At 40.0% G+C, this 25,874-nt stretch overlaps 1 protein-coding gene across 1 annotated transcript in view; it reads left to right on the top strand.

Moving 5' to 3' along the window:
• The window catches only part of KREMEN1 (kringle containing transmembrane protein 1), a 236,856-nt gene that overhangs the window by 185,368 nt on the left and 25,614 nt on the right, over positions 1-25,874 (top strand). Inside the window, exons 4-6 of the mRNA XM_077292060.1 lie at positions 10,305-10,429; positions 13,094-13,247; positions 21,202-21,534. Coding sequence (XP_077148175.1) covers positions 10,305-10,429; positions 13,094-13,247; positions 21,202-21,534 — 612 coding nt within the window. The remainder of the gene's footprint in view (positions 1-10,304; positions 10,430-13,093; positions 13,248-21,201; positions 21,535-25,874) is intronic.

Genomic DNA, 25,874 nt, shown 5'->3' with positions numbered 1-25,874 from the left:
ATTGGTATATTTTTGAGTAAAATGTCAATTGTTCTTTTATTCTATAAACTTCTGACAACATGTCTCCGAATTTCCAAATAATACATTTTGTATTTTTTTCCAAAAAAGAGAAATGGTCAAAATTAAAAAAATAACCAGTGCTTTCAGACCTCAAACAATGCAACAAAAACAAGTTCATAATAATTTAGAAGCAACAATACTAATGTTTTAACTCAGGAAAAGTTCAGAAATCAATATTTTGTGGAATAACCATGATTTTTCATCTCAGCTTTCATGCGTCTTGGCATGCTTTCCACCAGTCTTTCACACTGCTTCTGGCACAAAAATTTAAGCAGTTCTTCTTTGTTTGATGGCTTGTGAGTGACTATCTATCATCCTCTTGATTAGATTCCAGAGGTTTTCAATGTAGTTCAGGTCTGGAGATTGGGCTGCCCATGACATTGTTTTGATGTGGTGGTCTCTTAATTTTTGCCAGAGCTGCATATAAAAATTACACAACATGATTTTCTGATTTTTTTTTTAAAGATTTTGTCTGTTAAAGTGTATCTATGATGAAAATTGCAGAACTCTCCATTCTTTGTAGGTTTGAAAACTTGCAAAATCAGCTATCAGTGTATCAAATACTTATATTTCCCACTGTACCTAGGATAAGCTTGTGGGAGTTGCCAGCAGCAGCAGAAGCCTCTCCACCACTACTGGCTCCAGCCATCCAGACAAAAGTCACAACAAGCAAATTAGTTTGGAGGAAGTGGCGTTATGGCATATATGGCACATCACTCATCTCAGTCACAACAAGATGATGTTACTTTTGGCAGTGACACTGTCAATTTGAGTCAATGCTGTGTAAAGAATGGTCTGTTTGATCACATAGGAAGAGGGATACATTTTTAATCATTTGGCGGACTTTTCATGCTAATAAAGTTAACAATGCACTATGTTATTAAATGGACTGTTGGTTACTACCAGGTTACCATTCATTTCTATGGTGAGGTCGCTGACAGTGTTTGTGTTAAACAAATTGACATGGGTTGGATACCATCATAGAAAAACCACAGAAGTGTTATTCACATGTTTCAAAGCAATTGGAGAACCTGTGATTTGCAACAAATTTTTTTTTTGCCACAAATTGACTTTTTTTTTAATTTGAGAACCTGGTGTATTTGAATTTCAAAAGATTTGATCTCTAATTGCTGAATTGGTAGATTAGTAATTATGGACTGCAGGAAAGCTGGCCGGCATTTTGGGAACAATGTTTAACTGAATTCAGGAATAAATTCCCTTAACTAAATTCCATCCCCTTACAATTACATATTTTAACTAGGAAGTGGTCTGTTCCGTATTTTGCAGGGATGAGAATATTTTCTTGGATAAACAAGTACACAACCAGTGTTTTTAATGGAATATGCACTCTGCAATTACAGTAGAATAAAATCATGTTTGTCAGTTTGGAGAGTAAACTGTGTTTTCATTTGAGGTTTGCCTAATGTGCAATAACATTCTTGTATCAGCAAACTTATCTATGAAAGCGACATATAATATTGTTCTATCTTGACTGTTTACTTAGACCGGGATGGCATGCATCTATAATATGTTGCACAACACTAAATAAATAGAGTGAAGAGGATGCCATTTTTGCGTCCCGAAAGCACCCTTGTAACCAGCTACACATATATATATATATATATATATATATATATATATATATATACTGTATATAATAAGTTGATAACAGATTTAATTTATTTCCATGGTGAGATTCAAGTATGATATTCTGCATTTGTTTATATAAACCCATGATTACATTTTACAATAAGCAGGCAAAGCCGAACGTTGCTTTAACATGTCATGTACTGTTAGTTGTAGATGCGTAACAGTGATATAATGTTGGAACTGTTCTGAATGGAGGGTAGAACGAGTGTATGCATAAACCTTTATCCCTGCAGGACCTCTCAGCTAGAAAGACTTCCACTAAGTGGTTTTATCCCTCCTGCCAGGAGATGAGTTGAGCCTGGTATTCATAAGCATTGTAAGCAGCTATAAGGAATATCATCTCAAGGACAGTCATGAATGTAGACACTTTTCGAGCCAATCTGCATTGGTTTGATTTGAATTTTTGGAGAGCAGTGAATACCGCCATGACCTTATTACGCTGAAAAACTGTTTGGGGGACAAAAGTGCTCACCTGGTAGTGTTGTGTGAAGACAAAATAGATGTAGACATGTATAATTGCTGCTGTAGCCCTTTGGCTGGAGGCGAAAAATGTCTTCCGGATGAAAAATAATAGAGAAGGACCACATCACGTTTAATGGGCTGTGTTGCGGTAAATGAGAAGCCTTTGTTTCCCAAAATGGTTCTCTATTGTACCAACGTGTTTCGGCACCGGATCGGCGCCTTTCTCAAGGCAAAAAAATGTGATGTCTGGTGCCAAACCAACTGAGCTCATCACCCCAAGAACACCATCCACACAGTAAAACATGGCGGTGCCAACATCATGCTGTGGGGATGTTTTTCGGCAGCAGGGGCCGCAATTATTGTCTGAGTTGAGGGGAAGATGACTGGTGCAAAATACAGGGATATTCATGAGCAAAACCTGTTTCAGTCTGTCAGTGATTGGAGACTGAGAAGGAGGTTCATCTTCCAACAAGACAATGACCCAAAGCATACTGCTAAAGCAATACTTGAGTGACTTAACAGGAAAAGTGTAAATGTTTGGAGCGGCCTAGTCAAAGCCCAGACCTTCAACTAATTGAAAACCTGTGGTCAGACTTGAAGATTGCTGTTCACCAGAGAAAACCATCTAATAGTGTTGAGCATTCCGATACTGCAAATATCGGGTATCGACCGATATTCGCTGTATCGGAATTCCGATACCGAGTTCCGATACTTTTGCGATATCGGATGCCAGAATTGGAAGCTCCTATAGTGCAATTATGCACTATAATGGAGTGTGGGCTGTGCATGGGTGGAGACTGCGTGTGTGTGTGCACGGGCGGGGTCTGTGCGTGACCATGGGGGGTCTGTACGTGCCTGCCGGGGCTCTGTGCTGGCTGCCGGGGGTCTGTGCAGGCATGCACAGAGCCCCGGCAGCCCCTCACAGAGCCCCGGCAGCCCGCACAGAGCCCCAGCAGCCCACACAGAGCCCCCGGCAGCCCACACAGAACCCCTGGCAGCCCACACAGAGCCCCGGCAGGCACGCACAGAGCCCCGGCAGGCACGCACAGAGCCCTGGCAGGCCCACACAGAGCCCTGGCAGCCCAAACAGACCCCCTCTGGAACAGGAAGGACAAGGACAGAAAGGGCTTATTTACATTCCGATATTAGTGTTCCATTGACTTGCATTGGTATCGGGTATCGGTATCGGCGATATCCGATATTTTTTGGATATCCAATCCGATACCGATACTTCTGGATATCGGAAGGTATCGCTCAACACTACCATCTAACTTGAAAGAGCTGGAGCAGTTTTGCCTGGAAGAATGAACAAAAATCCCAGCGGCAAGATGTGGAAAGCTCATAGAGACTTATCCAATTCGACCTGTAGCTGTAATTGCTGCAAAAGGAGGCTCTACAAAGTACTGACTTTAGGGGCTAAATAATTCTACACACTGAAGTTTTCACTTATTTTGTCTTATTTGTTGTTTGCTTCACAATAAAAAGAAAACCAAATGTTTACAGTTGTAAGCAGGTAGCAAAACATTAAAAATTTCAATGGGGGTGAATACTTTCTCAAGCCACTTTATTTCTGTATGCAATTTGCTGAATTTAATAAGAGGTATGCACCTCTTAATAAATATGGTAAATAATACATCAGTGTGCCTTTTATTAAAACTGATTGGGCTTAATAATTGTCTCCTTCTGTGCTTTAGGTATGTCTTTACTAACACCTATGTATATTATTATTTTTAAGTTTAATATTCTAAATTATAGTTTAAAAATAAAGATAAAAAATGAACTATTACCTGCTGGCATATATATATATGCCAATTTACTGTCTTAAAAACCTACAAATCAATTAGTTTGTCTGTCTTTCATTAGTATGTGTCTTCCTCGGCATCACCTGGGGCTGGGAGTCCAAAGCTAGTCAAATCCGTCAGATAGTTGTCCACTGACAACTATTCCTCCCCATAAATGCTTGTTGACCATTCTTATCTCCAGTAAAAACAGCACAATTAAAAGGGTGGTCTGAACTACAAATTAATTTTATTCCTAAATCCATATCTATTTAATGCCATAATCTAAGCTATCATCTAATATACTTTAATTAAAAAAAATCCCCTATCCTTCCCTATCTACACTAATTGCTTTTCTTTTTTTTTTACAACCTCCTTTTTGATGACTGTTTGAGAATCCTAGTGCATGTTTGGATACTCTAACGATGCGTCATCACGGGGCAGAGACCAGCACTTGTAAGTGATGTCATGTACAAGCTGGGTATTCCTCTTATAACGCAAACTGACAGTGCGCTCTATTGCCAACTCATTACTACTGATCTGAACCGGAAAGAGAGCACTGTCTTTCTGCACATCACTCAGTGACAGAGCTGAGACTACTCAGCCCTTGAAACGAAGGTCACTGATAAAGCTTAGTTTCATAGTTTCAGGAGGGGCAGTGTCTGCAGCCTTTGTCCCTGATGATGCTTCGTTTGAGTATCCCAGCATGCACTGTTATTCTGAAACAAAGCATCATCGAAAACAAAATTGGCAAAAAAAGAAAGAAAAGCAGTTAGAGTAGTTAGGCAAGTATATTAGAAAATGACATTAAATACATTGGCATTTAGGATGAAAATTAATCTGTATTTCAGACCACCCCTTTTGTTTATGCTTTAAGCTCCTTTCTACTGCAATTAGAGGATTTTAGGGATACTCCCATACTCTGTGAATTGTCTATTAACTATGCCTTATTGGGGGGTTGCTGAACAATTCATTTAAAAGGGTTGGACCACCAAAACATATCACCTTAACTCATTCGTTAGACCACTTTTTAAATTATTTTCATTTATAGTGTTAGAGATAAGTTGTGACTGTTGGCCAGTATACGTGATGAATGTTCTAACTTGTCTTCATTTCAATCATATATGCAACTGGCTAAAAACTTTGACTAAAAGAATATTTTAGGTCAGTGAAGAGAAGATTGCTGTTTTGTGTCACAGGATCTTGCCAGGCTTCATTCATTTTAGTAGAGCAAACAGCTTTGACTTTTCCTCTGATTAGACTCAGAGGTCAGTGCTGTAACCAACATCTGAGAAGAGGTGGAGGGTTCCTAAAGTTATGTGAGGATCACAGAAGATTGGTGAAAGTTTTCATATCATGCTTGAGGAGGATTTGGTTCAGTGATCATGAGTGCTGACAGGTTTGGGCTAATCTCAGCTCAACCATCACACAGAAATGCACTTTTGTTAAATGATTTCTCCTTTTGCGTGATAATCCTTCTGGGCCTCCTATGTAAAGTTATGTATCTGTGTAAAAATTCAATCCAGCTTATATGTAGAGCCAGAGAGCTCCTCAGTGTTTATCTTACTGCCTTGTATTCTATTGATGTATGTCAAAATCTCTTAATAAACCAAGAGCTGTAAAATGATCTCATGAACACATTGTAAAGTATCTGCGTCACAGCGCATCAATTTGTTTATATAATAATCTCTGGTATGTAGAAGAATTATCTAAAAGCCTCTAGCAGAAAAGGTGTGGACCAGCAAAGAACGCACTAGTCTAGGCTGAAGATAGCATTTCTGAACTGTGGTGACACCACGCATTCCGCACCCACAGCAAATGCTAAAGATTTGTTTCCTAGAATAAAGGACGTCAAATATAATAATTAAATCAACTACATTATACCAAGTGTCTACCTCTTTCTTGATAAGATGTTTATGCTGTGGGTGTAGGCTGCTAATAGACATGGACAAAAGAGAGTGGTATCCATCCAACAACTAATATAAGCAAGAGAAATTGGATTCAGTCAGCAAAGATTGGAAATGCAACCGTATCCAGCTGGACAGCCGCTCTGAGGATCTTATATTGTAAAATGTCATTAGGATACCACAATGCAGCTCATGCATTTCCAATGAGGCAACCATGCCATAGTTACGCGCAATTGTCTGTCCATGAACACAATCCATTTGGTTTCTACACCTGCATGTAAACATCATGATGTTCAGATCATGCCAACAGAAGTATCTAGTCACCTGCTGAATATAAAAATAACTATGACTTACTGTATACTAATGCAAATATTAATAATTAATATATTGCGAGATTCAGATGCACACAATTAAGGCTCTCCAGAGAGTGCTGTGACCCTACGCTGCAGTTTTCATATAGGTGCCTCTGACTGGCCTATAGCTCAGTCCTTTTTATGAACTCGTTGTGTCGGGGACATCAGCACAACTCCAGCACTACAGACTCTCAATTATGCTCAGTGGTGGGGCATCCTAAGCATAAGTCGGACATCAAGATTTAAGTCTTGAAAACTGCTTTGGGCCCAGTTCTTTCTTTGTAAATGTACAAAGTTTTTCATGGAGGCATTTGGTTGCAAAAAAAGTGAGGACTAATAAAGCTTTACTTATATCCTTGACCCAGTAGTCTCCACTCCTGTTTTGGGTCAAATAGGTGCAGAAAGAACTATATAAAAACTGTGAACTGGGCATCAAACATCTTAAGGTACAAATGCTATCACATAGCGATCAGCCAAATGCCCTCTCACCTGTATACATGAACACTCAATGGGGATGTCAGACAGCGACTTTATCTCCTGAAAATAAAATTTGAAATGGCCTACCAATCCTTCTTTCCCCTACATTATATTTATTTATATTCACATATATAGCACCATTAATTCCACAGTGATTTACAGACATCATCGTCACAGTCTCCAATGGAGCTCACAATCTCAGTATCAGTATTTTTTGGAGTGTGGGAGGAAACCGGAGAATAGGAGGAAACCCACGCAAAGACGGGGAGAACATATCAACTCCTTGAAGATGTTGTCCTTGGTGGGATTTGAACCCAGGACTCCAGCACTGAAAGGATATAGTGCTAACCACTGAGCCATCATGTTACCCATTACATTTTACAGGTGGGAGGCACACATCCAGGGGTGGTTTTAGACAAAGTGAGGCCCTGGGGAAAAGTTTAAAGTGGTACCCAAAATGCCCACATATTGCACCATCACACTGAAATATTTCAGCTGTATTTACACGCTCTGATTTTAGCCCGCTAAACGAGTGTGATCGACAATATTGAAATCATTCTATGCTTGCTCCTTGTTTCTTTACACAGGCTCAGGAACAATGATGGGGACAGAATGATCACTAATAGATCAGTCTGTCCCCATACAGTATCACGTTATCAGCAGCATATCTGCAGTTTTCACCGGGCAATGTGCTGCTCCGAACAATGATTTTTGTTCCGGCATAAACAATCCAATCACTCAATGAATAGGCAGCATTTTGCTTGTTTAGTATAATACACCCCATAGTCCTCCACATAGTATAATGCACCCTATAGTTCTCCATATAGTATAATGTGCACCATAGTCCTCCATATTGTATAATGCACCCTCCATAGTCCTCCATATGCTATAATGTGTCCCATAGTCCTCCATATAGTATACTACACACCCGGTAGTCCTCCATATAGTATAATACACTCCCCATAGCTCTCCAGCCCCCCTCAGATTATAATGCAGCCCACCTCAGTGTATAATGCAGCCTCCCCATAGAGTATAATACAGCCACCCCATAAAGTATAATGCAGCCACTCCATAGGGTATAAGGCAGCCCCCTCAGAGCACAATGCAGCCCCCTCATAGAGTATAATGCAGCCCCCTCATTGCATATAATGCATCCCCCTCATAGAGTGTAATACAGCCCCCTTATAGAATATAATGCAGGCCCCCACAGAGAATAACACAACCCCCTCATAGAGTATAATGCAGCCCCCTCATAGAAAATAATGCAACCCCTCATAGTGAGTAATGCAACCCCCTTATAGAGTATAATGCAGCCCCCTCATACAGTATAAAGCAGCCCCTTATACTTTATAATGCATCCCTATCATATAGTATAATGCAGCTCCCCAGAGAATATAATGCAGCCCCATAGTACTGCAGTCTTATAGCCACACATGGATATAAAAAAAATATAATACTTACCTCTCCTTCTCGTTCTCCCTCAGCTCTGGTCTCTACAGAATGTCTCAGCAGCTGCGGTGCCTGGCACACAGCGTGGTGCATGATGAAGTGACGTCATCGCGCATCCGCTGCGTCAGAGGCAGAGAGGAATGATGGGGAGGGAGCTTCATCTGACACTCACCTCCATTATTGCTTTCAACTGCTGAAACAGTTGAATGGGGAGCGGTGTGCCACTATTACCTGACCCTGCACACATCATATGGTCAGCGGGTCTTACTAAATATTAATGAATTTTAGACTGGATAAGGCTTTTTCTTACCTACCAAAGTGCCCACAACAGAGAATGATACACCCCATAGTATAAACTATGGTCCTCCTTTTTACAGAATACATTTCGATTGTACATGTGACTTTTCATATATGGTACACAGTATCTGTTGACAAATGTCTTTTATCAGTCCAGTTGAATTTATTCCATGCAATTTTGGACTCTTTCAAATTGATATTTTTAATACTTACTTTTTTTACTCTAACTTGTTGCTGCCCCTTCTTTGAGTTTACTGCTGTCTAGTTTATTTTAGACATTTATATCACTTAGTCTCAAGGCAGAATTATGCACTCTGTAACCTTTGGACCAATTGTGATGTTCTATTACAATTAATTGGTCCCTTTGTGCTACAAGTGTCGCAAGAACCCGCTACATGAAAATATCAATTGCAATGTTAGATGATAAGGTTAGCAAGGCAAAAATATGCTGTGCGGAATTATCAGCCTAATTGTGGATTGTATCAGAGACCTAACAAACTTCTATAAAGTTAGTATCTAATGGGCATACAGTAAGTTTGAAAGTTTTATAATTCATTTATGATTTGATTATCAATCATTTTTATTATGATAGGTCTGGAAATGGAGTAAATACATTAAATAATGTTAGTACTGATTGTCTATAGGCAGAGTAGTTGAACAATTAGTTCAGTCAAATGGTGATAGACTTTGTAGAGCTGCTTCCTTAGTGACATTTATAAATGTTGTGATAAATAAGGAAAATGTTCTGTTTTTTTGTTTATTATTAAAATTGTGTTGTGATTGTTGTGATGGCTGTCATTGAAATTTTGTATAAGGCAAGAAATGTACAAGTAATTACATATGTAACATATAGAAACCAGTGAGGTGACTAGTAATCTAGTGACTTAATAATGGACCCACCATTGCCAAAATATTTGGGCTCAAGTAGGTTGAAGGTATTAAAAATGTATTATTTTATTATAGTTTCATTGACCACTAGAGCCACTAAACAAGCAAAGTGTCTTTTTATGTTCAGTGGTTCTGGTGGCTACAGAAACTGTATTGAAACACCAAAAGGCCAGCCCCAAAGAGTTCCAAATCTGCAAAGCAGGATGAATAGAAAACATCAGACTCTGCAATTTTGGTTATCCTAGAAAACATTGCAACAATAAGTAGAAAGCAAGTACAGCTCTGGCAAAAATTAAGAGACGACCACATCAATTCCCTGCCATTGGCAGCCCAATCTCCAGACCTGAACCCAATTGAAAACGTCTGGAGGATGATGGATTGTCACAAGCCATCAAACAAAGAAGAACTGCTTACATTTTTGCGCAAGAAGCCGCGTGAAAGACTGGTGGAAAGCATGCCAAGACGCATGAAAGCTGTGATAAAAATCATGGCTATTCCACAAAATATTGATTTCTGAACTCTTCCTGAGATAAAACATTAGTATTGTTGTCTCTAAAAGATTATGAACTTGCTTTCTTTGCATTATTTGAGGTCTGAAAGCACTGGGTTGTTTTTTTTTTTTTTATTTTGACCATTTTTCTTTGTCAGAAAAAAAATACAAATTGCATTGCTTGGAAATTCAGAGACATGTTTTCAGAAGTTTATAGACTAAAAGATCAATTTACATTTTTCTCAAACATATACCTATAAAGCGAAAAACTGAATATTTTGCAGTGGTCTCTTAATTTTTGCCAGAGCTGTATATCAGTTTTCCTGATCTGAAAATTGGAGGGTCAATAGTTTCACCCACTAATTTCTATGTATTAAGACTTCTTTTAAATGCCAGATAGCAAAACAGTGTGGCTGATGGCTGATGACTGATCTCTTTTGAATGTTAAATGATTCTGTTGAGAAACTGAACTTTATTTTTAACTAATTTATAGTGCCTGGGAACCTAGGATGCTTTAAAGACCATGGGAACCCTCCTCCTCTGACTGGCATCACTGAGACGTCCAATAAGCAGACAATTCAAACCTGCATTACTATGTGCCGGAGACAACGCTACAAGGTTTGGCTATAGTCAGATATGTTTAGAATTTAGATGTGGGGGGAGTTTAGGGCATGGCAGAATTTTTTTGGCCGGTGGATGAGATTTTACTACATCTTACCCATCCATTGCATAAACAATCTGCAGCATTAATTGACCTGTTGTGCAGATTTTTAATCTGCAATATGTCAGTCGATGCTGTAGATTTTCACCTAGCAGGACACATCACTCGTAAGCACGTGTTAAAGTATGCAAATAGAACACCCATATGCATAAAATGGGTAACCTGGTCAGTGGCTTGAACAGAGCAGGGTCCACAGTCTCAAACATTGCCATTAGTAACACACTATGCCGTCATGGATTAAAATCCTGCCGGACACGCAAGGTCCCCCTGCTCATTCCAGCACATGTCCAGGCCCATTTGAAGCTCGCCAATGACCATGTGGATGATCCAGAGACGGTATGGGAGACGGTTATGTGGACAGATGAGACCAAATAGAACTTTTTGGTATCAACTCCACTCACCGTGTTTAGAGGAAGATAAAAGATGAGAACATCCCCAAGAACACTGTCCCAACCATGAAGCATGGTGGGGGAAACATCATACTTTGGGGGTGCTTTTCTTAAAAGATGACAGAACAACTGCCCTGTATTGAAGGGAGGATGAATGGGGTCATATATCATGAGATTTTGTCCAACAATCTCCTTCCCTCAGCAAGAGCATTGAAGATGGGTCATGGCGGCATGTTTCAGCATGACAATGACCCAAAACACACAGCCATGGCAACTAAGTAATGGCTTTGTAAAAAACACTACAATGTCTTGGAGTGGCCTAACCAGTTTCCAGACATGAGCCCAATAGAAAATCTTTTGGAGGGAGCTGAAACTCAATGTTGCCCAGTGACAGCCCCAAAGCCTGAAAAATCTGGAGATCTGTATGGAGGAGTGGGCCAAAATCCCTGCTGCAGTGTGAGCAAACTTAGTCAAGAACTACAGGAAAAGTCTGACCTCTATATTGCAAACCCAATTTTCTGTACCAAATATTAAGTTCTACTTTTCTATTGTATCAATTATTTATTTTATGCAATAAAATGCAAATTAATTATGTAAAAATCATACAATGTGGTTTTCTGGATTTTTAAGATTCTGTCTGTCACATTTGAAGTGCACCTACAGTAAAAATTACAAACCTCTCCATTCTTTGTATGTGGGGAAATTTGCAAAATCATCAGTGTATCAAATACTTACGGTATTTTCCCCCACTGTATGAGGCCAAAATGTGAGGCTGCCTTTCAAATGCTTTGTGTCTGTATCTGGCTTATTCTGAATTACGGAGGAACATATGCATGTTGCCACCAGATGGAATCTCACCAGAAACGAATTCAATAATTCAATAAAATCCATAAATGACAGTGAGTATCTCTTATTGCAATAAATAGGAGGAATACGTGCAGAAATCCATATGAAACAAAACTACTTGTGTCACATTCAGGTTGTTTTTTACCTAAAGCTAAAATAAAAGCAGGTGTAAAGATGGTGGACATTTCTTTTATTATACAGATGTAAATCACTATGTGAATAGCAGCCTCCTTGGCATGACATTTACAGTCACAACTCACAATGTTGGAGAAGGCTGTATTTCATAGCATTAGATTGTAGGGAACATTTTACCAGAATTAGATATGTCAATGGTGATTTACAAGTCGCTAAATTTAAAAGTGCAGCAATTTTTTTCTTTGCATTTTCAATCTTTTCAAAGTAAATTGCATTTTTGTATAATGTCATTCCAATAAATCTTCAATTGATATTGCCAACATATTGATTAAAGACTTTAATTTGATTAAAATAAAAATCCAAACAGTAGCTTCTTCAAGAGGGTGCAGAAGTATAGACCACTCATGTACCATCCCAAAAACTTCTCTGATATATTGGAAGATGGCAGCTTTATTAATGGCGTATGGTCAGAGGTACAGTTGTTATGTAGTTCATAATTATAGGAAACCTATATGTGCATAGATCTGCAGTAAATTAGACAATATATTACCACTAGTGATGAGCGAGTGTGCTCGTTTCTCAAGATTTCCAAGCATGCTTGGGTGTTCTCCGAGTATCTTGGGCATGCTCGTAGATTGTGTTTGACTCCCCGCAGCTGCATGATTTGCGGCTGCTAGACAGCCTGAATACATGTGGGGATTCCTTAACAAACAGGCAATCCCTGCATGTATTCAGGCTGTCTAGCTGTCGCAAATCATGCAGCTGTGGCGACTTAAACATAATCTAATAGGATGCCCAAGATACCCAGAGATCACCCAAGCATGCTTGGAAATCTCGAGTAATGAGCACACTCGCTCATCACTAATTACCGCTTATCTTATTGAAATTTAAAGGTTTTCCACGTTTAGGAGGTAGTTGAAATAAATATCTTGTTGAAGGGGTTTTCCATGTTCAGAAAATAAAGACCACAATGCTAATTAAGTGCTGCACGTCTTTACAGTGTGACCATGCAACAATGTCCTGGTCAGGCACTGTGCGGGCTTCACCCAAAGGGACATTCCCACCAATAATAATGTTATGGTTCCTCCTGACAATACGCAAGAAAATGACCACAAGTAGATTCCTAAGTAAGCAATAATGTAAAATGAATTTATTGATAATCTACAACAATTCTTCTTTTCCCTTTGCCAGTATGCAGGACTGGAGTCTGGGTTTGCTTGCTTCTGCGGCAATAATGCAGATTACAGGAAACATGGAGAGACACCGAGCACAGATTGCAGCAGTGTCTGTTTTGGGGACCATTCACAGCCATGCGGAGGGGACGGACGTATCAACCTGTTTGACTGTAAGTGTCCAGAGATTCTAATAATGTTTTGGGGTCTTTTTTGCATACCGTACTTTCTTTCTAAAATACAAATAAGTATATAGTAAACTCTTATGTAGGCAACTGAATTAGGAAAGACGACGCGTATGCTGGTAAACGGAGATTAGAGCGGACATGTATGACGGGTCAACTAGTGCAATGAGTGACAGAATACAAGGCAATAATGATTGTGGCCTGTATTGGTGTTTTAATGGTGAAATAAGGTGTGAAATATTTTATGTGTAGAAAACAAGATTTTCAAAGAAATAAGCGTGAGGAAGAAAAAAATCTGAATCGATCAGAAAAAGGCTGCAGTGATCTGCCCTTGTTTCACAATCCATGTATGGAACAGTCACAGGTCTCTTGCCCTGCAGTTAACATCCTCATATGTGCCTAATGCTGCAAGTGTGAGTGTAGATCTTTATGGGTGAGGGCGGAAGATGGGCAATGTCTGAACTGCATCCTAGATTCTGAGAGTCATAAGAGCCGGAGACGTATAAGCAATTTTCCAATTTTCCATATTTTACCATTTGGAAAACCGTATGTTCTTAAAGGGGAGTCTGTAGCACAGAGTGACTGTTCAAACTAAGCCCAGACACTCAGTGCACCCTTGGCATGCCAAAAAACTCCTGTGTTCGATCTCACTTTCTTCTTTTACATCTATCCCCCCATCTTTAGAGCCAAAGAGAAGTAGGCATAATGGAAAACAAGTAAGTAGGTAACATAGTAACACTTAAATGTTTGGCACATCAACACTGCACCGAGTGCCTGTCCTTAGTTGTCATTCTGCACTGACAGACGCCCTTCAATAAATTTAGTGTGCATTTATTAAAACCAAAAATCTAAGATACATAATAAAAATCAATAAAACAGGTTGGACACAGTTTAATAAATCTACGATAATCGTAATGTTCTGCGAAATATGTTGTCGCCTTATAACTGAAGATTATTATAAAGATCAATACATGGTGCAAATGGATGCCATTTATAAATCCAAATTTGAATCACTTTCTACACATTTGCCCTATTCTAGCAGACATTGAAGGACTGACAAATGAGGTGGGCTTATACACATTCAAACTAGGTGTTTGTATGAAAACATTTATCTGGAAGGTAAAAAACATAAATAGCTATCACAATAATTTGCAATTGCCATAAAAATAAGAGACAGCCTGAATAATTTGCCTTTCAAATAGAAGAGCAGATGCCAAGGAATACCAATATACTAAACACAATTTCTTGATATAAAGAAAAACATTCACGCTATGGTTTTGGAGTGCAAAAAGTGGACAGAAGGCTCCATTGCTTGGGACTATATGCAATTAACATTCCAAACATGGTGTTTTGGCCCCCACTTTTTAAAACATCTATCTGCCTAGTACACTGCCCCCTGTGATACTTTTCGTTAATGGGGGTTCTTCTCCCCATCGTTTCTTATAAGAAGTTCAAGGCAAAGATGGCTCCTCTCCTCCATCTTATTTGTTCTTGTAATTGATCCTCTTGCCATGCTCATTAGGGAAGACCCTAAGCCGGATTGATGTAGCATTAGTATAGCACAAATTAAATCTCTTTGCAGACAATATTCTCCTCAATTTACCCTAACCTCATATGTCCTTGCGCAGCCTATAATAGTTTCTGTCACATTTTTCTTTCATGTCAAGCCTTACAATTAATCCAGATAAATTCATAGCTCTCACGATTTTTCTTTATGAAATAAACTGCCCCACTTGAAAGATAACTATTTCTTTAAATTGACTACATCCCATTTGCGTTCCTTAGCAATTACAGTCATATGCCAACCTATGTTCTGCCATTTACCCTAAACTATCTGTTCTCTCATGGCCTTGATAAACACATGGAGGTCACTGGTGATATTCTAGTTTGGTCATATCAATGTAATGAAAATGACACAGTTACCAAAACTGTTATAACTACTTAGGGCTCTTCCAGTGTCCAGTCGTATATCCTTCACAACCTACAGACAAAAGTTTCTTTTACTAGGAGTTTCTCTCAACCCACAATAGTCAGGCATACTTAATACACACAGAGACTCAAGGGTGGACTTGGATTGCAAGTTCTACTGAAATATTACCAAACAGCTTCAAATGCCCAACCGGCCCTTCCCTACTCAGCCAAAGTAACTCCATTATTGGTTCTGCACAAATCTGAAATATAGATCCTGTCTCAATAGACTTCAGTTCAGCTAGGAGGTTGGGGGGTGAAACACCTGAGTGGGCTTCTAACCAGTTAACCCTGATTACAACTACAGTGGCGCTGTTTAGTAGTGGATGTAGGAGAACCTCAGCAGATGACCGCGCTGTTACTGAAAATAAATTACTATACAAAAAACACTGATATTGCTGCCATATGGTGACTATATAGTGATAGAACATGTAAGATATTACTGTACAGTTATAGATAGTGACTTACAGCTGACATTCTTTGTCATTGTCATTACGGAATGCTGTAGATAAGCCCCTGATGGCGGTGGCCGAAGCTTATATACGAAAAAGTAGGTGACAGATTCCCTTTAACTCCTCACATTTCCAGCACATTTCCTATCTATTGCCAACCTGCACAAACTTCTCAACCCAATGTTCAGCCGCTGCTGCAGTATGTGTCCCTATTACTGGACAGCGTGTTTGGTACAATAACAGTGCTCCCCTTAGTGCCCCACATAGTACTGCCTACCACTGTGCCACACACAAAGAAAAATCCCTCTTTTGTGCTCTCTAGATGGTAAAATTACCCGCTAGAAAATATTAATGCTCTGTGCAAGTGCCCTAGAAAACAGTGTTTATACTTTGCCCTAGAAAGTAATAATGCCCGATGCTCACCTTTGACTGTCACGATACTCTAAGTGCTCCAATAACAATAATGCTTCTTAAGTGCCCACTTAACAGTTAATAGTATCCAAGTTCTCCCATGTACAGCTCCCCTACACACACTATGATGGGCCCACACCTTCCTTTTATACAGTATGAGCCCACACCTCCCCTAAACAAGGTGTAAAGCGCTCAGATATACTCTATATACAGTATGGTGGGCCCACAGCCCCCTTATACACTGTATGATCGTTCCACAACTCCCCTATACATAGTATATTCCCACTTCTCCCCCAAAACATGGTATACTGACCCCCACAGTAGTTCTCACACTGTATGATGGCCTCCGCGCTATATAATGGCCCCCATAGTAGCACCCACACTTTATAATGGCCCTGAGGTTCTCACAGTAGTCCCCACACTTTGAGGGCCCTCACACTGTATGAGACCTCCACAGTAGCCCCCAAACTGTATGATGGCCCCTACATGTGCTCCCACACTGTATAATGGCCAGCACAGCAGTCAGCCATACTGTATGAGGGTCCCCATCCTTTGATACCCTCACAGCCACACAAGTTTTGCTTAAAATAAAAAGCATCCAGGATACTGATGAGTCCACTGGCAAAGCGTAGTCAGACCGCGCTATATAATGGCCCCCATAGTAGCACCCACACTTTATAATGGCCCTGAGGTTCTCACAGTAGTCCCCACACTTTGAGGGCCCTCACACTGTATGAGACCTCCACAGTAGCCCCCAAACTGTATGATGGCCCCTACATGTGCTCCCACACTGTATAATGGCCAGCACAGCAGTCAGCCATACTGTATGAGGGTCCCCATCCTTTGATACCCTCACAGCCACACAAGTTTTGCTTAAAATAAAAAGCATCCAGGATACTGATGAGTCCACTGGCAAAGCGTAGTCAGACCAACGTGTTGATTTCATTGCACCAGCGCATGCACAGGACAGCCAGTGCATAACCCTACAGTTCTATAATCTGCAGTCTTAAAGCAACCACCTGCACTACAGAATGGAGAGCAGTAGTGCATGAAGACCTCCCTGCTCTTCTGCAGGGCTTAACTGTATCGGGGCTCAGGGCAACTGCACTCTCACTCCCCCTATGCTGATGATTATAGGCCATCTTTTTTGGCTGCCTTATCCACTGCTCTCTGTCTGTTTGGGACCCTGTAATGTATTCTAGCAACCTTCTATTCCCCTCATGTACCTCTTCCTCACATACGAACTAGGCCTTATTTCTACCTCCTCATTTCAGTGGTGGCGCAAGAATGGAATTATATCACATGATATTTCCAACTATTTTGGTCTGAGATTTGTAAAATGCTGCATACAGGCAGCAGTAGCGGTAAAAAGATGAAATCATACTTGCCCTCTGTTCTAGTGATGTGTCTCTGCTGATACCCACTGGTATGCTGTTTATATCAGCTACAGGTATCACTGCCTATATATACCACATGACGTCAGCAGCCAATCACTAGCCTCAGAGGTCTCAAGCCATATACTGCTGGGGCCAGTGATTGGTTGCAGGTGTCACATATGACATCTGGACTGTGAGATCTGAAGCCAATGTAGACACTCGTACAAGTGGGAACCAGCAGGGATACATCTCTGGAATAGAGGGTAAGAAATGATTTATAGTTTTTGAGGTTCTGCTGCCTGAGTGCAGCATTTTACATATCTCAGACAACTCCTTTAATTCTTAGGAAGAAGAGTGGCTGTGTGAGACTTAAAGAGAGCCTATCAACTGACCTACGTTGCCCAAACCACAGGTAGCAAGAACCAGAGCCTTGCTGCATGACTGCAGTTTGAATATCTCATAGCAACAGACCTGTCAGTGGCCTGGAGGGTGGGATCAATCCGCCCGGGCTGCACCAGACTAGTCTCTGTTCTAGCTTTGGTCCACGGAGCGTTTTACAGAATAATATGCAATCGTGAAGTGAGGTGCTGATTTGTGCGGCCTCTGGTTTGGGCAGCATAAATCAGCTGCCAGAGCCTGGAAGAGATTTGTAAGCAGTCACATAGTTATTAGCTTATTTTTGAGGAATCGTCTAAAGGCTTGTGCACGCGACTGATTTTCTCATATGAGTGCTATCTGTGGTTTTCATGGTTAGCACTCGTACCTATAATATTCTATGGGGCTGTGCACGTCTGATTTTTCCCCTAAACCAATTGGTCTGTGCAAAAAAATCAGAGACTTGTCCTATGCTGTTCCGAGTGTCTGATCAAAAGCAGCAATGCATATCTACAGGTCCATGAAAAAAATTGGACTGAAGTCGGAACACATCCGATTGAGGTCTGATTTTCACGAACTGACAGAATGGAGAAGGTGGAGAATATTCTTTTTCTGTCCACGTCTGAGAAAAACTGATGACACTCCGATCAAAGTCTGATCAGAATAATCGGACCATTTACATCACATGTGGAGTAAACGATCGTGCGACTCAACCCTCACAAAATGGAATTGTCCAAAATCAGACAAAGTTAAAATGAGAAAATCCCTTAGGTCCCTGTTCATACATTGCGGTTTTGTTGCAAAACTGCTCTTTTGTGGAAGCTGGGGAATACTTCAGCTGATCAATAAATGAAACCAATCATAGTTTAATATTGTCACTTTACAAAAAGAAGAAAAGGGGACAGTACTGTTAAGAAATTGTCTACAGAATTACATATCGCAGTAGGGGAACACCACACTTGCTTCTAGTTTATCTTTATACATGTAACAATAGCATAAAAATGTATGCGATCTGAAAATCCTGAAGAGGGAATTGAAATAATCCTGAGACTTATGAAAGCAATTGTCCGGTAGCAACTGAGTGACTTTTTTCTTCATCTGTCTTCATCTGTCTTTGGGATTAACATTACTAAAGTTATACTTTATATATGGCATAAATTCTAATGCATCAAAAGGAGATCATAGGATCAGCATCACAATGTGGATTCTGCATTCAAAATGAAAAAAAGGCCACAACCTCTGGGAGCAGATCTAACAATAGATATCTCACCAGCCTGGCATCCAGACCAACAGCTGCCGACAGCAGGTCTGAAGCATTTCCGAGCTGTCGTCATTTCATACCACTGTTCCCAAAAAGATATAATAGCTGTGAACAATATGCTATGGGCCAAGTGGCAACTGGAGAAAGGATATGGAGAACAGGTTGTACCTTTACACATAATAAATGCTTAAGTGTTAACATACATAAAGTGCACATACAAGTATTATCTATAGAGAAGTGTAAGCCTAAAGTTCTTTCTCCTCTATAAATATTCGGTACAACTTTTCACCCTGACAATAAAAGAAGCCTCAATCAAAACTGGGTTAGTCATAAATCCTCTGAGTGTCCAGAAGCCACATCACACTGTGGTCCAGATATCCCGTCATTTCTAGTAAACATTTACTGCTTCTTGCTTCCAGCTTCTGAAAGGCCTGCCTGTGAGAACAATGTGGTGCAGTCTTGTTAGAGAGAGTGGGCAGACCATTGTGTACTTAGGGGTCAGATTGAGAAAGAACATTTCAAGAGAAGGACACAACTGTGGTCACACACGCCTTCGATTTGCGGGAACTCAAGTATGTGGCTCTGAATTTAGTCTTTGGTTCTCAGCCTTGAAGGCCAGGGCATGAAACCAGAACAGAAGATTGTTGTCTGGTGTTTAGTAGAGGTGGGTGGGGTGGCGTACACTGGATTGCAATCATTTTTCTCACTCAGTGATTTTGGTAATTTTGCCAAATATAATTTTTTCCTGACTTGGCATTCCTAGTGTAGAAGATTCTTTTCGCTTCACAATAAGTAGGGCAAAGGCATTTGCCCAATGTTAAGTGTTAGCAACATACTAGAAGAACATAGAGAAGACAGTAGTGAATGTCTGAATGGAAGGACTCACTCTAGGAAAACATATGTCATCTTCATCTTCTGGTACAACATTTACACCATTGACTTCCACTAGGTCAAAATAATAAACTCAGATGCTACATACATGCCAGGTCGGGCGAAGCCTCTGGCATGTAGCCATGATGTCACTGTGGTGACATCATGGCTACAGTGCACATGACAGCTGCAGTCAGTCACTGGGCTCAGACAGGCCTTGATTTCAATATCTGCTACCTAATGCTTCCTTTTACCAGTGATGCCACTGCAAGGGTAACAAAATGCTTGCTGCCAGGTTCTCCCGCAGATTATCGCTGCTTGATGGGAGTCCCAGGAGCCTGTGATTGGCTTATTTTCAGTAACCTGTGTAACAAAAATGGATTGTAAACTGGATAAAATGACAAGCTGATTAAAAGGTATACAGTATAGTACAGTCTTGTGTCCTTTTTATTAGCATATATTTAAATTTTTTAAAATAATTTTGCACAGTTCCATTTCTTGTAGATTTTAGATGGGAAGAAAGATTATAATTTTAATCTGCAAGAAAAATATATTTGAAGCTTTTTAGCTTCTTCAAGTTTTGCATTCTTGGCATTTTTAAAACGTTTGTCTGGACACAGATTTTTGTGTTTGCGCCCATATTCTTTGGCACATTAAACATAGTGCTTTAAATATGTGCCTCAGTATTAAAAACAAAAATTCAAATATTTTGGTTATGCAATTGTTAAATCAAGGTTCTTCTGCACATTTCAACATCAAGTATTTTTTATTAAACTTTTGTATAAACATTTGCTAAGCAAAAAAAGGCAAAGTGAGTCCAAGCATTTGATGTATTGTAAGCATTCTGAACCTATTCTTATGAATTTAAAGGACATCTTGTCAAACACTTCTTGGTAGACTGTATGAAAAAATTCCTGAGTGTTGTGACTTGTCCATATTGGTATCTTCATCAATGTACATAAAGCAGAGGGGCTCCATATTAAAGATCAAAGTAGGCCCCTGTTAGTGCGGGCCGATGTCATAAGTTCTTCTAACAAAGAAATTGAAATACATAGAATTTTTTTCTCCTTGCGTAGCTCAAATTTTGTAGAAAGGGAGTCCTATAACCACATAGAAAAGGGGGATAGGGCTAGTCAAATCTACATCCATCTACCATCATCCCAATGATATGACGTGCATTTTATATACACTTGAAAAATAATGAAAATTTCACTTTGTTCTCTTTGCAGCACTTATTGGGGCATGTGGTGGAAATTACACCAAGGAGGCTGCTGCTATCTACTCCCCGGATTTTCCAGACTCATACGGATCAGGAAAAGCCTGTTACTGGACAATACAGGTTCCTGGAGCCACTTTAATCCGCTTTAACTTTACCTTCTTTGACATCAAAGACTCACGGGATATGGTGGAGCTTTTGGATGGCTATACAAAACAGGTTTTGGTACGATTTGATGGCAGGAACCACCCATCACAGAGTTTCAACATCTCATTAGATTTTGTCATCTTGTATTTCTTCTCTGATCGCATCAATCAGGCCCAAGGATTTGCACTTGTATACCAAGGTAAGAGTAATGGTTCTTACATGATAGTTTTTATGCACATACTAGACTTTAAAGAGAATTTGTCACGTGATAAAAACACTATTAACCTGCAGATATGGGGGTCATCTACAGGTTATTAGTGATCTGAACCTGCCCGGTGATGGCACTTAGACCCCCTCTGCCAGGGAAAAAAATGAACTTTATTCATCCCAGTTGCATTCTGTTTCTGTCACAGGGGAGGTCCTGGCATGGGTTCAGTCACTGCAAAGTGCATAAAGTGCGGCGGCTGTAATCACACCCCTGGCTCAGCATTAGGGCTGGCTGACAGTCAGTGTCAGCGGCGTGGCTACAACTGTCACTCTCTACTGTATATACAGAGCGGTGACTGAACCCGTGCCACTGCCAGCCCTATGACTGAAACAGGAATGCTACCAGGAGGAATAAAGATCATTTCCTCCTGGCAGCAGGGGTCTAAGTTCTGCCGCTGGACAGGTTCAGAAAGCTATAAACCTGAAGATTAACCTGATATCTACAGGTTAATAGAATTTTTTCAGGTGACAGGTTTCACGGATTTATGTGACTATTACAAAGAACCCAAGTTTGCTATTACACCTCATACTAATCTACTGATCCCCACAACTGCCTTGTGTCACAAACCACATGCCCTGCTATTCTTCTGCATTCCTGTTCCAGCATGGTTGGCACGTGAATACTGCATGTCACTAATTGGCTTCAGTGATCATATGCCGACCATGCAAGAAGAGGAATTGAGAAGACAGGTGGGGAACTCAGGCAGTGGGATAGTAGAGCAATGAGATATCAGTAGGTCAGTATGGGATTTTTTTAATAAATTTTTGGTTACTCTGGGGCTTTTGTCAAATAGAAAATGGAATGGACAATTCCAATAAATCTAAAAGTAATAAAAGTAAGCAAGATTTTCTAAATAATCAAGACATCATTGAAGGAAGGCAATTAGAGAAAGGGTGAGGCTTAGCATTATTGGTCACTTAATGCAGACATTAGTGGTGGTTGACTACTGCTGCAGACAGTTCTCTTACAGACAGACTGAAAATGTTATTAAGTATACTGTATAAGTCATTTTATATTTGTTATAGCTAATAATAGCAGTGTCAGCCAAAATAGGATTTAAAAAAAATGTAGACATTCTAATGTTAAAAATATACTGAACCTTTCTAAATTAAGAATTTAAATCTGTATAGTCATATATATGCCCTGGACAAAACACTACTTGTAAAGTAGGTTAGATGACAGGTGTCCTCTAGGTTTAGACTAATTCAAAATGCTTTTTCTCATTAAATTAGAATTGAATTTGTAATATGTGATGCAAGCAGGCATATTGCTTTACAGCTCTAATTTTAAAGCATAAATCATGCCATACCGGATCGGAGCAGATGGCTGTGGAACACATAGATTTTATATGCGCATCTGTAGCCATTACTTTAAAAACTAGGCAGTTTGTCATGTATGTTTTAACAGCTGCTCAAACTGCACAGGAGTAAAACAAGTCCGGTCTTTTACAAGTAGAAGAATGTGTATGTGACTTACAAGATCTTCTGTTGCTGGACATTTTCAATAGCATCCAAGGTGTAAAGTTTCTTTGCTCTTTGAGTGAGTGTTCCCATTGTAAGGTCAATTATCCTTCAATGAGCCCCTCCCTACCTATAAAATTGAAGGAACAGGCAGCTGTAGAGAACATTATTGTCTGGTATCTAAGGGTGTTATTGTAAGAAGACTGCAGAATGATCCCATATTGAATAGAGCATCAGCATTCCAGGTAACCAGCCAAGGAGAAATATCTGCCTTTTAAGTCCCACCTGGTGTCCTTAACACAGGTTGGTTACCAGGGAGTCACTCTACCATCAGAAGAAAATGTATTCTGACATGTTTAAGTCTATGGGAAGCTTTTCACATGGCTGTGATGGCAGTTTTCAAAACAAGTAGAGTTGACCTCCTTTTAAACCTATGTTTCAAGTACAATGGGGCATTTCTTACCAACTATATAAACTCCCAACGATAGTTTGAAGTCCAATACACAGTAGTTTAAAATACAATAATCTTTATTGTAAATCCATCTAAAATTTGTCTGACGTATTACCAACTAAAGGCTTAGATTTAACCATTAACGGTATTCAAACTGAATTTAGAATCTTTTAATTATTTTAAGATTCATGAAAAGTGAGTTTACCAAAATGAATAGTTAAAATTATTTATTAGTTGATATAGAAAAGATTTTTTTCCTAATATTAAAGAGGACCTGACAGCTGATGGATTAGGATTGGGCAGCATGTATTAGACACTGGCTGTACGATCTCAGCCAGGTATGTATAACTCTGAAATTAAGGTTTGTTTTAGGCCACATACACATGTTGAGTATTTGGTGAGTTTTTTTACCTCAGGATTTGTAAACCAAAACCATGACTGGGTGATAAATACAGAGTGGTAACGTGTTGCTGTAAGGAGGAGAGCCAGCCTCGGCGTACCATGTCTATCACCCAAGTTGTAGGGGGAAGAGTTTAGTGCCCCGGACAGACCTTTGAACTTGAGATCAGGGGGCGTGGAGGATATAAGAGGGGGACAGTGCACGTGAACGAGAGCTCAGTTGGTGGGAAGCTGTGGTGTGATGAGGCAGAGTGAGAGCCCTCTTTCTCCCTGTGCAGTCAGGAAAAAGTAGGCCCAAGTCAGAGAGGCCTACAGAGACTTACCGGAGACTGTAGTAAGAGACGTCTCCGAGAGACCCCGACATCCACTCTCACAGTGTCACTGAGCGTGAGTGAGTCTTCCCCATGACCAGACCACAGGGGGCGCAGTTCAAGCCTCGACATCTCGGCCATGAATCGTGTGCAGCCGATGTAAGTTTTGTGAAATTCCCCTCTTAACCCTTGCTCTGCCTCCGACCGTTACTGCATCCTGTTATCTTCTCACATTGCTATTATACTTTTCATCTGATTGTTCCTCGCCTGGTTTTGGCTTACAGATAATGAGGTAAAATCTTATCAAATATTCAGTGTATGCATGTGGCATTAGAGAAAACCATATTTTAAAAGCCACAGGAGTCTAGTTGGACAAGTGGGTCCCCAGCGGGTTCTCCCTGCCCACTGCCTATGCAACTAGTCTCCAGCACTGCTCGGTCCCCGATAGCCTTTAAACTATGATTTTCTCTTAAACACTGCAGTGTTTCAGAGTAAAACATACCTGGCGGAGTTCATACAGCCAGTGCCTAATACATGCTGTGCGTGGTTTGGGCAGCATGTATCACCTGTGAGGATCACTTCAAATATAAAAAGAGAACATTACAGTAAATATTTATACATTTTAGTCCAGATTTTTTTACACATTAGATATCGATCGGCAGAACGAGTGTTCAGCTGACAGCAATCTCTTCTAACTTCTCCCCATAAACAGGAAAGCTCAGCTGAACGATGGTGAAGTCTTGTAAACTCTTTGCGTTATCTTGTCATCACTAGTGAAAGCAGCCGAACAGTGGAATATACAACCACCATAGCAACAATAATGGGTTAACTAGCCCACTGCTCTTGTACTATTCACGAGAATAGACTTATATATACAGATACTTGCGGAATGTGCAAACAGTTTTGTCTGAGTGTTTAATAAAATAGTTTTATCCAAGTCTGTCACATCAAAGTGGAAGTGATGGTGATGGCTTCAGTCTGTACCTTTCCTGTAATCTGATTCTGGGGCTGAAGAGGCTCCAATGCAGCTCAGTTGTAGAGTAGGATTTTTACCCGATGATGTATTTCTAGTCTATAAAACTCAAGAAAAAAACAAAATATACTGTAGTAAGTAAATAAGTAAATAGTAATAGTACATGCAAATAACAAAGGGTACTTAGTTAACACTATTTTGATTAAAAAAAAAAAAGCATAAAAGCCATCCCACCACGACAAGGTGTACCCAATCGGAATAGTCCTATCCTGTTTCTTGTGTGTAGTGAATATACAATCTCCGTTCTATGTTGTACCCAAACAGTGGCTCTTATAAGCAGACCTAACATCAAGGACTTAGTGCCAACCCTAAGTAGTAGAAGTAACTGCACATTTTGGCCCCAATTAATCAAACCATTATTAACAGAATTCTACCATAATACTATTATAAATGTTGCAACATGCAACATTTTTGGGCAAATCGTAGTTGCTCAAAAATGTCATGACTCTTGCTGTTTTTCTGCCATGTCTGGCTCTGACCAACTCTGGCATCTTTTTAAAAAGTATTGGGGAGGGAGTATGACCCAGTGCAGATGGCAAATTCATCATAATATATGTGTGGCACAAATTACTTTGACTAGCGTAACATTTCTTGTGGTGGAAAATGGCAGCTGAAAG

Source organism: Ranitomeya variabilis, chromosome 1 (genome assembly GCF_051348905.1).
Source record: "Ranitomeya variabilis isolate aRanVar5 chromosome 1, aRanVar5.hap1, whole genome shotgun sequence".
Taxonomy (NCBI): domain Eukaryota; kingdom Metazoa; phylum Chordata; class Amphibia; order Anura; family Dendrobatidae; genus Ranitomeya; species Ranitomeya variabilis.
Note: the sequence above shows the minus strand (reverse complement) of the source record. Positions and strands in the feature narration are given on the sequence as shown.